This window comes from Alexandromys fortis, unplaced genomic scaffold (genome assembly GCF_014885135.2).
Source record: "Alexandromys fortis isolate MF-2015 unplaced genomic scaffold, M_Fortis_MF-2015_v1.1 scaffold_129, whole genome shotgun sequence".
NCBI lineage: Eukaryota > Metazoa > Chordata > Mammalia > Rodentia > Cricetidae > Alexandromys > Alexandromys fortis.
In genome coordinates this window covers 3510235-3524225 of record NW_026068022.1, presented here as the reverse complement: position 1 = coordinate 3524225, position 13991 = coordinate 3510235, and the positions used below count along the sequence as shown (strand labels likewise).

Here is a 13991-nt window from a genome sequence, read left to right as displayed (position 1 = left end):
AGTATAACAAAAAGTTTGAAGAATTGAGTAAATACGTACATGAGACCCTGGGAAACCAAGAAAAAACGAACAAACAGGTAATGGAAACAGTTCAAGAATTGAAAACTGAAATGGAAGCAAGGAAGAAAGCACAAACTGGGGACCAGCTGGATACGGAAAATCTAGGTCAACGAGCAGAGCCTACAGAAACAAGCATAATCAATAGAATACAAGAAATAGAAGAAAGAATCTCAGATTCTGAAGACACCATAGAGAAAATAAACGCACTGATCAAAGAAAACAGCAAAGCCAACAAATTCTCATCACAAAACATTCAGGAAATATGGGACACAATAAAAAGACCAAACCTGAGAATAATAGGAATAGAAGAAGGGGAAGAATTACAGCTCAAAGGCCCAGAAAATATATTTAACAAAATTATGGAAGAAAACTTTCCCAACATAAAGAAAGATATTCCTTTGAATATCCAAGAAGCATACAGAACACCAAACAGACTGGATCAAAGAAAAGCATCCCCTCGCCATATAATAATCAAAACACAAAATATACAGGTTAAAGAAAGAATATTAAGAGCTGCAAAGGAAAAAGGCCAAGTAACTTATAAAGGTAAACCGATCAGACTTACACCTGACTTCTCTATGGAAACCATGAAAGCCAGAAGGTCCTGGATAGAGGTTCTTCAAAAACTAAGAGACCATGGATGCAAACCCAAACTTCTATACCCAGCCAAGCTAGTATTCACTATCAATGGAGAAAACAAGACATTCCAGGATAAGAACAAATTTAAACAATACGTAGCCACAAATCCAGCGCTACAGAAAGTAATAGAAGGAAAATCGCAACCCAAGGAATCCAACATTGCCAACACTGACTACAATAACTCAGGAATCTAGCGAACCTTCACCAGTACAACTCAAAGAAGGGACACACACAAACTCTACTACCGAAAACAGTAAGAATAACCGGAGTAAACAACCACTGGTCACTAATATCACTTAATATTAATGGTCTCAATTCACCTATAAAAAGGCACAGGCTAAGGGATTGGATACGAAAACAGGATCCAACATTCTGCTGTTTGCAAGAAACACATCTCAACCACAAAGACAGGCATCTACTCAGAGTAAAAGGTTGGGAAAAGGTCTTTCAAGCAAATGGTCCTAACAAAAAAGCAGGTGTGGCCATACTAATTTCCAACAAAACTGACTTCAAACTAAAATCAATCAGAAGAGATCGAGATGGACACTTTATACTCATAACAGGAACAATTCATCAGGATGACATCTCAATCCTGAATATCTATGCCCCTAATATAAAAGCACCCACTTATGTAAAAGAAATATTTCTAAAACTCAAGGCAGACATAAAACCACACACACTAATAGTAGGAGACTTCAACACACCTCTCTCTCCAATGGACAGGTCAATCAGACAGAAACCTAATAGAGAATTAAGAGAATTATTGGAGGTAATGAAGCAAATGGACTTAACAGACATCTACAGAACACTCCACCCAAATAGGAAAGAATATACCTTCTTCTCTGCAGCTCATGGAACCTTCTCAAAAATTGACCATATACTCGGAAACAAAGGAAACCTCCACAGATACAAAAGAATATCAGTGTCCACCTGTGTCTTATCAGATCACCACGGATTAAAGTTAGATGGCAACAACTATGCTACCCCCAGAAAGCCGACAAACTCATGGAAACTGAACAGTCAACTACTGAACCACACCTGGGTCAAGGAAGAAATTAAGAAAGAAATTAAAGTCTTCCTTGAATTTAATGAAAATAAAGAGACAACATACTCAAACCTATGGGACACGATGAAAGCAGTGCTAAGAGGAAAGTTCATAGCACTAAGTGCCCACTTAAAGAAAACAGAGAAAGCATACATTGGGGACTTAATGGCACACCTGAAAGCTTTAGAAAAAAAAGAAGCAGAGGTGCCCAGAAGGAGTAGAAGACTGGAAATAATCAAACTGAGGGCAGAAATCAACAAAATAGAAACACAGAAAACAGTCCAAAGAATCAATGAAACAAAAAGTTGGTTCTTGGAGAAAATCAACAAGATCGACAAACCCCTATCCAAACTAACTAAACAACAGAGAGAGAACACGCAAATAAATAAAATCAGAAATGAAAGGGGGGACATAACCACAGACACAGAGGAAATCCAGAGAATCATTAGATCTTACTATAAAAGCCTGTATGCCACAAAACTGGAAAATGCAAAAGAAATGGACATTTTTTTAGATAAGTACCATATACCAAAGCTAAACCAAGACCAGGTGAATGATCTAAATAGACCTGTTAGTCGCGAAGAACTAGAAACTGTTATCAAAAATCTCCCTTCCAAAAAAAGCCCAGGACCAGATGGGTTCAACGCAGAATTCTACCAGAACTTCCAAGAAGAGCTAATACCTATACTCCTTAACGTATTTCACAATATAGAAACAGAAAAGTCATTGCCAAATTCCTTTTATGAAGCTACAGTTACCCTGATACCAAAACCACACAAAGACCCAACCAAGAAAGAGAATTACAGGCCTATCTCACTCATGAATATCGACGCAAAAATTCTCAATAAAATACTGGCAAACCGAATTCAAGAACACATCAGAAAAATTATCCATTATGATCAAGTAGGCTTCATCCCAGAGATGCAGGGCTGGTTCAACATACGCAAATCTATCAATGTAATCCACCATATAAATAGACTGAAAGAAAAAAACCATATGATCATTTCATTAGATGCGGAAAAAGCATTCGACAAAATTCAACACCCCTTTATGATAAAGGTCTTGGAGAGAATAGGGATACAAGGGTCATACCTAAATATAATAAAAGCTATCTACAGCAAACCGACAGCTAACATTAAATTAAATGGAGAAAAACTCAAAGCCATCCCACTAAAATCAGGAACAAGACAAGGATGTCCACTCTCTCCATACCTCTTCAATATAGTGCTTGAAGTTCTAGCAATAGCAATAAGACAACATAAGGGGATCAAGGGGATTCGTATTGGAAAGGAAGAAGTTAAGCTTTCGTTATTTGCAGATGACATGATAGTATACATAAGCGACCCCAAAAATTCTACCAAAGAACTCCTACAGCTGATAAACACCTTTAGTAGCGTGGCTGGATACAAGATCAACTCCAAAAAATCAGTTGCCTTCCTATACACTAAGGATAAGGAAACAGAGAGGGAAATCACAGAAGCATCACCTTTCACGATAGCCACAAAGAGCATAAAATATCTTGGGGTAACCCTGACCAAGGAAGTGAAAGATCTATTTGACAAGAACTTCAAGTCTTTGAAGAAAGAAATAGAGGAGGACACCAGAAAATGGAAGGACCTCCCTTGCTCTTGGATTGGGAGGATCAACATAGTAAAAATGGCAATTCTACCAAAAGCAATCTATAGATTCAATGCAATCCCCATCAAAATCCCATCAAAATTCTTCACAGATCTGGAGAAGACAATAATCAACTTTATATGGAAAAACAAAAAACCCAGGATAGCCAAAACAATCTTATACAATAAAGGAACGTCTGGAGGCATTACCATCCCTGACTTCAAACTCTATTACAGAGCTACAGTATTGAAAACAGCTTGGTATTGGCATAAAAACAGAGAAGTCGACCAATGGAATCGAATAGAAGACCCTGACTTTAACCCACAAACATATGAACACCTGATTTTCGATAAAGGAGCTAAAAGTATACAATGGAAAAAAGAGAGCATCTTCAACAAATTGTGCTGGCAAAACTGGATGTCAATCTGTAGAAGAATGAAAATAGACCCATATCTATCACCATGCACAAAACTCAAGTCCAAGTGGGTGAAAGACCTCAATATCAGTCCAAACACACTGAACCTGATTGAAGAGAAAGTGGGAAGTACTCTACAACACGTGGGCACAGGAGACCACTTCCTACGTATAACCCCAGCAGCACAGACAGTAAGGGCCTCATTGAATAAATGGGACCTCCTGAGACTGAGAAGCTTCTGTAAAGCAAAGGACACTGTTGCTAAGACAGAAAGGCAACCCACTGACTGGGAGAAGATCTTCACCAACCCCACAACTGACAAAGGTCTGATCTCCAAAATATATAAAGAACTCAAGAAACTAGACCGTAAAAGGCTAATCAACCCAATTATAAAATGGGGCACTGAGTTGAACAGAGATCTCTCAACAGAAGAAGTTCAAATGGCCAAAAGACACCTAAGGTCATGCTCAACTTCCTTAGCGATCAGGGAAATGCAAATCAAGACAACTTTAAGATACCATCTTACACCTGTCAGAATGGCGAAAATCAAAAACACCAATGATAGCCTTTGCTGGAGAGGTTGTGGAGAAAGGGGTACACTCATCCATTGCTGGTGGGAATGCAAACTTGTGCAACCACTCTGGAAAGCAGTGTGGAGGTTTCTCAGGAAATTCGGGATCAACCTACCCATGGACCCAGCAATACCACTCTTGGGAATATACCCAAGAGAGGCCTTATCACACAACAAAAGTATATGCTCTACTATGTTTATAGCAGCATTGTTTGTAATAGCCAGAACCTGGAAACAACCTAGATGCCCTTCAATTGAAGAATGGATGAAGAAAGTATGGAATATATACATATTAGAGTACTACTCAGCAGTAAAAAACAAGGACTTCTTGAAGTTTGCAGGCAAATGGATGGAAATAGAAAACACCATCCTGAGTGAGGTAAGCCAGACCCAAAAAGAGGAACATGGGATGTTCTCACTCATATTTGGTTTCTAGCCATAAATAAAGGACATTGAACCTATAATTCGGGTTCTTAGAGAAGCTAAATAAGAAGGAGAACCCAAAGAAAATCATATAGGCATCCTCCTGAATATTAAACTTCATCAGGCGATGAAAGGAGACAGAGACAGAGACCCACATTGGAGCACCGGACTGAAATCTCAAGGTCCAAATCAGGAGCAGAAGGAGAGAGAGCACAAGCAAGGAACTCAGGACCGCGAGGGGTGCACCCATACACTGAGACAATGGGGATGTTCTATCAGGAACTCACCAAGGCCAGCTGGCCTGGGTCTGAAAAAGCCTGGGTCAAAACTGGTCTCGCTGAACATAGCGGACAAGGAGGACTACTGAGACCTCAAGAACAATGGCAACGGGTTTTTGATTCTACTGGACCTATTGGTTTCGTGGGAGCCTAGGCAGTTTCGTGGATGCTCACCTTACTAGACCTGGATGGAGGTGGGTGGTCCTTGGACTTCCCACAGGGCAGAGAACCCTGATTGCTTTTTGGGCTGACGAGGGAGGGGGACTTGATTGGGGGAGGGGGAGGGAAAGGGGAGGCGGCGGTGGGGAAGAGACAGAAATTTTTAATAAATAAATAAATAAATAAATAAATAAATAAATAAATAAAAAATTATTTTATTTTATGTACATAACTTCTTGCCTGCTTGTATGTATGTGCGCCACGTGCATGTGATGTCCCAGGAAACCAGAAGAAGGTGTCAGAGCCCATGGAACTAGAGTTACGAAAGGTTGTGAGCCACCATGTGGACACATGCACACGGCACACAGACATACACAGGAAAATGCTTATACACATTAAGTAAATAAATAACTTCATTTCTTAACAGTTTATCTATTTTGTTATCCTTTACAAGACTTCCTTGCCAGTCTCTGCTCTGCCTTTGCATCCTTGGCTCATTTCCACACCGAGTCTCACTTTTTCTATTGTTTTATATCGGTTTACTCTGTTAGGGCTTCCTGAAATTTTAAGGTCAGGAAATCAGAATGCATTACCTACACACATGTATGAAACAGTCAAAGAAAAATTTAGTAAAACATTAAAACAAGTGCGTTTCTGATAAATAGATTTTTAAAAATTTCAACTTGATGATATATCTTTAAATGGGCATTTAAATCAATTTGTTTATAATTATTTTTAAATTAGGAGATGTTTCTACCATCTGAGTTTGTTATTTCAATTGTCCCGCCGAGTACTTCCTTTTACTCTTTCAGTATTTAAACCCCATTATCTATGTCATCTCCTTTTCTATCTTTTCAAGAGTCCATGATTTCACTCCCTCCCCAGTGTTCCTAATGTTGAGATAGTATTCATATTATCTGAACTTTTAATTCTGAATTATTATGAATATTTTTCTCCTTTGGTATTGTTTATTGTTTTGCTCAGGACACCAATAACCTTTACTCTAGGTATGTAAAGATACCTATGCATATAGCTCTCTTTAACACTTCCATCAAGTGTGCTAAGTGTGGGCCTAGTGGACTCTCTGAGGTCTTGTTTATTTAAAAATACTTTCACATTTATTTTCATGTCAGTGATCATTTGGATGATAAAATGTTAGGTCTAAAGTTATCTTTCCTTTGATGAACTTAATTTATTATCCCAGTTATCCTCCAATTGCGTACGACTGCTGAGCGGCAGGATGTGATTCCTCCTTACAAATCTGCCTGTGTCTTTACTAGATGTGGAGAACCCACAGACAGACAATACCAGACTGGCCCACAGGTCCCCTTCGGTTTTGAGTAATTATCAGTGACTGAATACTGACTAAATCTTGTGTCCTGGTTTATGAGCCTCTTCCTGACATACTTTTATTGAAAGTTTCATTAATTAGGGATGCAACAACATATTCATACATGCACGCATATGTATGGATATGATAACTTAGAATTCAAAAGAACCATGTAGTAGAATGGCAGACGGGATTCTAAAATGTTTAGGATGAAAATATATAGGAGGAGAAAGCAACCCACCATGAGTTAGGTGCCGTAACATGTCCGTCCTCTTATGGGTATGGCTATCAAGGCTAAAGGTCAAAAGCTAGTGTCTAAAACTTGAATAACAATGTGTAAATTAATGGACAAGGGCCCTGCTGGCACAGCAGGAGAGATTCTCCTGGAACTGGCCATGAACCTTGGTCACTAGTGCCTCTGCAGACGGGTCACAGAACAATGACGTACTTCAGCTCATGGGGAATGGCTTGTGGAAGAGATCGTGTTGTTCATCTTTGTGTCCTGACGGTGCTGAAAATGCAAAGTCAAATGATACTTGTTAAGATTGGGGTCAATATTTAAATGGATATTGACTTATTTAAAATAAGTCATCTTGCAAATTGGCCCCCCACACAATTGTTCACTACAGAGTGAAGGTAAAACTCTTTGACTTGGGATTCAGTTCCTTTTCTCCCCTGGTTTCCTTCCCCATTCATTTCCTTTAGCATCTCATCTGCCTGTCAGATTGAACTTCCTGGCTTCATAACATCTGTCCCTCTACTTCTGACCACTTAAAATTCCCTGTGTCTTCTTCCTTGCAATGTGTGCTATATATTGCTTGCTTGACTAGATGGCAGGTTCCTTACGGCAGACTCCATTTTCATTATCTGGAATTGACCTGACAAGCAGTGAGTGTTGAGCAGTAAGAAACAATAGACAGTTTGTAGTAGGAGCTGACACCTAACGACCCGTGAGGATAAACTTTTGTAGGAGAAGGCCTCACAACCATTGAGAGCCATGGTCCAGTGGGAGAATACTAGAAGACACAGCATCAGGACCTGAGGCAGCACAACAAGGCCTTGAAAACAGTCTTTCCTTCAGGAGGAGCTACATTACACCACCGAAGTGTTAGTCTACATAATCTTAATCAAAACCTGGAGTCAGATATCGGGGTAAGGACCGGAAAGAGCAGAGAAGCAGGAGCTGTCGCCAGTTGCCTCCTCCCTCTCTCGTTCCAGCATCCCACAATTGCTGAGATCCTGTCTTCACCCCACCTTATCACTTCCTGTCTCCACCTCCTGAGTGCTGGGATTGAAGGCATGTGCCCCTACTGCCTGGCTTCTACGGTTAACTAGTGGCTAGGTCTGCCCTCTGATCTCCAGGCCAGCTTTGTTTCTTAGAACACAAAATACCACACAACACAACATCATGTGTAGTGTGGCAGGGGCCCTGACGGGACAGACATATCCTCCAGTTCCAGAGAGCAAAGGGGGATTCTGACTTCACACCACGTGAGCTAGGCTGGCCTACTTGTCAAGAGCACAGGGGCAGAACTAGGTAGGACCACAGATTGATCCTGGAGCTGCAGGAGGGAGAGACTACAAGGCCCACAGTACAGCATCCTTTCTTACCAATCCTGTATAAGAGAGAGCCACGGGGGGCTGGGCCCGGTTTCTAGGAAAGAGGGGGAGTGCTCGTGGGTCTGTGACCTAGCAGCGTGTATTAAAAACATATTGAAGGATTTACCTTTGAAAGAAAAACTCTAGTAATGTTCAGAACTGGAAGCTATTCCTCTTAAAGCCACAGAATAAAATAATTCTCCTGATATATATATATTCTCCTTATGCCTGCTGTCTTCAAATGCAAGGTCCCTGGAGATGTGTTCTAAAATAGAAATTCTTGGTGTTAACCTGTGACCTAGGGACTTGAAGAAAGTGAGAGGCCACAAAAAGGTTTAGTAAGAAGTGCCCATTTCCTGATCTGATGCTGACAGGAAAGAGACGGCAGAAGAGCAAGCAGAAGATTCCAGCGCATTCCTAGTCAGAGGAGGGCTCTTCAAACCCTGCCCCTGACGATGGTCACCTTGGCTGCTGCTTTTCACATCTATCACTCAGCTTTTGGAACCACGGTGGTACTTAGCATTTATTTGAAATTCTGTTCACTTAAATGTATGGAAAAAGAAATAATTCTTTTTCTTGGGATACTTTTAAGATACGTACCATGGTCCAAAATGCACAATACATAAGCTAAACTACAAAGACTTTTTTGTGTAATAAAGCTCTTCAAAAAGAACCTGTTACCAAGCATAAGGTATTAGGAAAAGCAGGCTCTGTACGAAGCAGTGAGGCTCCGAGGGAACCGTCTTGCTCGCTTTAGACGATTTCAATCAGCACATGAATTACAGGAAGGGAAACTTCAGTGTTAGGAAGAAACGAGTCATGCCTCTCAGAAGCCTGGAGAATGCCAGCATGCTAAACTTCGTGCACTCAACTAGGAGAGTCCAATATAGCACTCAGTATCTGTCGCTTTTCAGCCATTTGGCAAAGGCTTCAGAGACACAAATGTTAGAGACTCGAAAATGGAGACTTTTGGAAAAATGACCAAAGCCAGAAATAAAGCTGTACTAATTAGAAAACAAATAATTAAATGGCCAAGCCCGAATGCTGTGTGATGCTGAAAAGAGACAACTTTCTAAAGCCGCCATCTGTTCTACAACTCTCTTTCCCGTACTACAGATCTACTGCGCACTTCTCACAATGATCTAGCTGCTGGGCCAGAAATAATTACGGCACAGAATCCGGGAAGGGATCAAAATAGTTACAGAAGAGGGCAGATACATCATATTCTTGAGAGAAAACTATGTTTTAGCCTTAAAGAAAAAGAATTGTTATTCAAAGAAATGGTTCCAAATTGTAAAAAGAAAATTAGAGAATTTTAAAACTGCTACGACAACATATTTATGGCAACTAAACTTCTGTGGGACTCTTCTAGACGCTCCAGTGTTAACAGCATGCTATGAGGCCTCTTCTGTCTTTGCCTGATTCCTAATTTATCTCTTAAGCCTGTGGTTTTACATGGCATCTATGTATTCATGGTTCTCCAGTTTATAACAGAACAGATCCATATCTACTTGTCTATCACATAACACTTTAAACATCACCTAAATCAGACCTCTTGATTCACCACCCATGCCCTACAGGGAGAATCTATTCTCCATAGCTGTCCGCATCTCGATGAATGGAACCATGCTCAACCAGCTGGAACAAACACCCAACCGCTCAACTACAACACAGCCCTTTCACTCACACGTCTAAATCCTGTATCTCACATGTGTTTCTCTTTGTTTCTGTTGGTGCTACCATATCCAAACTGCTACCACCTCTCAGAAATGATGCCTCCATATTTACCAAATTCTCTGTCTCTAAGTCATTGTTCACCTAATGCCTGGAATGACTTCAAGAATAAAACTACACACATAATTTTCATTTCAAATATAATTGTATTTGTGTTCTTGGAACCTAGAACAGTGACTAGATATATGTTTAATTTTCAGTGGATACTGTCAATAATGATTTCATATAATGCTAGTAACTTCTAGTATCAAATCTCACACTTTTCTTGCTATCTCTATCGATCTAACGACAGTGAATTGTTTACTCAAAAGAAATCACTCATTATTAACTGTTCATTGATAATTGTAATAACTAGGATTAGGCTTGCTTGCATATTCCAAAGTACCCTAAAGATAAAAAGAAATTTGCTTTCTGCTAAAACAAGAAGTTCCGGAATGACTGGCATGGTAACTCTGTGCACTATGTGCCTGGCACCCCGTATTTTATTGTTGTTCACCAGCCCCAGCACAGGTGTAGTTCCACTTTGCTGTCCAGGATGGCTACCCAATCACCAGCCATTATATTCCACGTCACCAGGAAAGCAGACAGGCCTGAAGAATGCCATGGCTGCTTCATGTAGGAGGGGACTGCACACTTCCTTCGCATCTCAATAGCTGTCAGCGGTGACTAACGTAGAAAACTGGGGACTAAAGACACACTTATAGCAATGTTTCCAGCTAAAGAGTCAAGAGAGCCTCGCCCAAATTCCAGCTGTGACTGGTCCTGTTCTAGCACAGCAATGCAGAGGTCAAAGTGTCTGCATCAGGGTTTGTAGTCTAATGGCGGAGAGCAACATGCAAATAAATAGACTAAAGAGTTCAGCCCAGGTGATAAAGACATTGGAAGCCTGTTTTCCAAGGTTCCCCAAAGACTCTCTGTACTCAAAGGACTGAGAGCTATAACTGGGTCTAGGGCTTCACATCTGGATGTCCTGACTGCTTCACTCTGCACAGCTTCTAAGACAGTCCTCAGCTCTGTTCTGCTGGACACAAAGCCTCTGTGACAAAGGACAAACAAAGTTCATTTGAATGTCTATAAATACGCACGAGCAACTGTGGTGACAGTCGGAACCATTTGGAACTGCCCATTTCAGAAATGTGTCAAGACTCGCCACTCCTTTTCAACTTGTCAAAGGATGGGACTAATTGACTGTTTGAGGACTCCAAGACTGGATAAAATGAGTGCTGTCAGAAAAAAAAAAGGTTTTTAAAAAGGAGTACCATAACTTACTGTCAACCACTGGTTATCCAGAAGTTCCTTAGCTGTGATTCTGTGAGCAGGATCTACTTTCATAAGTTGTTTCAGAACGTTTTTTGCTGCAAATAAAGGGGAGAAAAACCTTGAAATCTTACTTCTCTTAACCACAGTTAAAGCTACACATCATCTGGACATGGTTTCCACTTAAGTTTTTAGTTGGTATTTTTTGTTTTGTTTTGTTTTATTTCTGGAAGTTTTGACCATGAACAATCACAGTGATGATATCACTATTTCTACAAGCAAATATCATTGAATATAAAGTAGATTTTTATGATTAACCAGAGATTTACAAAACTTTTACTAGTAGTCAATTTTCTTATATTGTTTGCTTTAGTAAATAATAACAAACCCATACTCACCAGAGTCACTTACAGAATCCCAGACCGGATCTTGGAATTGTAGCTCTCCCTTTCTTATTAATTCAAAGAGCTTTTCCTCCGAGTTTGCCAAGAAGGGTGGCTCTCCACACAGTCTAAACAAAGGCAGCCATTTGTTCAAATGCTTTCAACGTAAGATTATTAAAACATAACTTTCTGCAGGACTTAGAAGTAGTGATGCTTTGTAGGAAAATAACAGATGGAAGAGGAGAAGGGTCCTCTCTGGCTAGAGAGTGGAAGCAATGGGGCCATGCAGCTCAGTGCTGGTCTCAGCTCAGTAGGCACTCACCGAGACCACAGATCTACAAATGCCCCAGGATCCTGCGGGTGGGGAGACATTGGGGTACAGGAAGGTGTGCGAGGGTTGAGTGCATAGTAACAGTGGCAGGTGTAGAGGAAGGCTGCCCCTTAAAATCCATACTATACACCAGGTCACAGGAGCACATAAAGGGTTATCAGAGACTGCCAACACTCCTAAGAGTTTAATAGGCTAGGTCACAGTTTTGTCTGTGGAAAATACTATATCAAATGTTAGTAATGGTAACAATAAAATAAAATAAAACCAAAGAATAACTCTGGGAATTCTCTAGGTTCTGAGTCTCAGACAAAAGGCATTGAAACAGGCACAATTGTGTCATTAGTATTCAAAAGAAGGCCAGGACGTAAACCATCAGTGAGAAAGGGCAGATGCTGGGTAAACACCAAGCCAACACCAGCACAGCTCAAGCACACGGGGCTGCCTGCATCTGTAGCACAGGGATTATTATTTCATTGGTTTCTTTTTAGCAAAGCTTGGGGCAAAGCAACCAAGCTGAGTCCAGATCTAGGCCAGAGCTCTAGCAGGATGCTTCAGAGTTGAGTCCAGGGTACATTCTCAGTAAATGTTAACCTAACCATCAACAACAATCCCAACATCTAAGGACAGCCCTGAAGATAGCCAGCAGGTAAGTCCAGGGATACCCAGGCAGAACTTGGCACAGCAATGCCTCAACTCTCAGGCACAGCCCTTCCCCCTTTACTAAAAACAGAATGGCATTACTCCATTACGCTTGCCAAGGTACACAGTCTATTCTCAGTATAATAAAGTCTAAGTTTTTTACATTTTGTATTTTTACTGACTTTCTTCAGTTATATTTTCTAAGTTTTACTTTAAAGATCCAATTGTGAACATTTTATGATCAAGCTAAAATTTGGTATTTTATGACAATGATGATGAAAATGAAGGAACTTTGCAGGCAGTCAAGGACACAGTCTGGGGCAGAGAGTTTCTCCTGCAAGAATTTCTTGTTAGGGGACCAGGAGTTGTCAGGCTGTTGTGCAAACTCTTACTTTAATACTTTTTATTTTTCAAGCTCATTCTGACACTTTTCTTCTTACTTGGTTCACTACTGCTTAGTTTTAAAATGGAATTTTAAAAGCCATAGAACACAAAAAGAAACTAACCAGAAAAATGATTGTCTGGACATTTGCTATCTGTTATAAGCAGTGCAGGCCAGCCAAGGCCCAGCTCATTGAGCCTGTTATCAAGCAGAGTTATGCACGGTCCCCAGTCTCTTCGCAGCCTCTACAAGCAACTATAGCTTAAGGGCTAGATTTTAAATTTTCCACTTTTTTCAGTCCTTTGCAATTTTATTTACGCAAAATGTATCTAATGGTTGGTCAATCAGCAGCATATGGAACTTTATGACAGCAATTTCCTAGCGCGTCCAGAAAAGAGAATCTAAGACATGAAAAATGCCTCCTAAAGCTGCCTGTTGTTTTCTGTTGCGTTAATAAGAATCAGGACAGCAGAGGAGAGGAGCCAGAAAGAGTATTTATTTATGTTAATTTCACCTTCAGAACGTATGCTATCATTGTCCAATTAAGTAGAAACGAGTCTGAGTTAACTGATAAACAAGGAAGAAACCCTCACGGAGACGGGAATGCTGTGCTGGGGATGAAGGGAACTGCCGATGGCTGCCACAGGCTCAGCCAGACTAACGAGTAGGCCCTGGTGAGCTACGGGAGAATCCTCTGTGAAGGAAGGACGGCGCCATTACACTGATGTGCAACCACACTCTGGAGCAGGAACATTCCAATTAGATATTTAAGAAAGAGGGGGAAATGAAAGGTGTGTGATACACTTGCTGTCCTCAACAGCAAATTCAAAGAGGAGAAAACACCATATGGATTATGTGATGATTCATTATGCAGATTAATATGGACTTTTATAGACAGTCTTGAGAGAATGAAAGACGTATTTAAATAGTTGCATGTTAATTAAAGACTAAACTCAGGATTCTTGCCCCATGGTTCTAATCGGCACAAGCTTTATGAATCCATTCATACTTCAGGCTGTCTAAGCAACGATGCATGTGGACCAGCCCAGTCTCAGCCGCAATCACATCATCTGGCTTCTACTGCCTGTGTCTTCCAGTTCACACAACTGTGAAAATGTAACTACAGTGA

At 40.5% G+C, this 13991-nt stretch overlaps 1 protein-coding gene across 6 annotated transcripts in view; it reads right to left on the bottom strand.

Moving 5' to 3' along the window:
• Stk33 (serine/threonine kinase 33) overlaps window positions 1-13991 on the bottom strand; it is a 186022-nt gene that overhangs the window by 34488 nt on the left and 137543 nt on the right. For all 6 annotated transcript variants that reach the window (XM_050163319.1, XM_050163318.1, XM_050163320.1 and 3 more), the window contains 2 exons: window positions 11526-11638; window positions 11140-11225 (listed from right to left, as the gene is read on the bottom strand). In XM_050163319.1, coding sequence (XP_050019276.1) covers window positions 11140-11225; window positions 11526-11638 — 199 coding nt within the window. The remainder of the gene's footprint in view (window positions 1-11139; window positions 11226-11525; window positions 11639-13991) is intronic.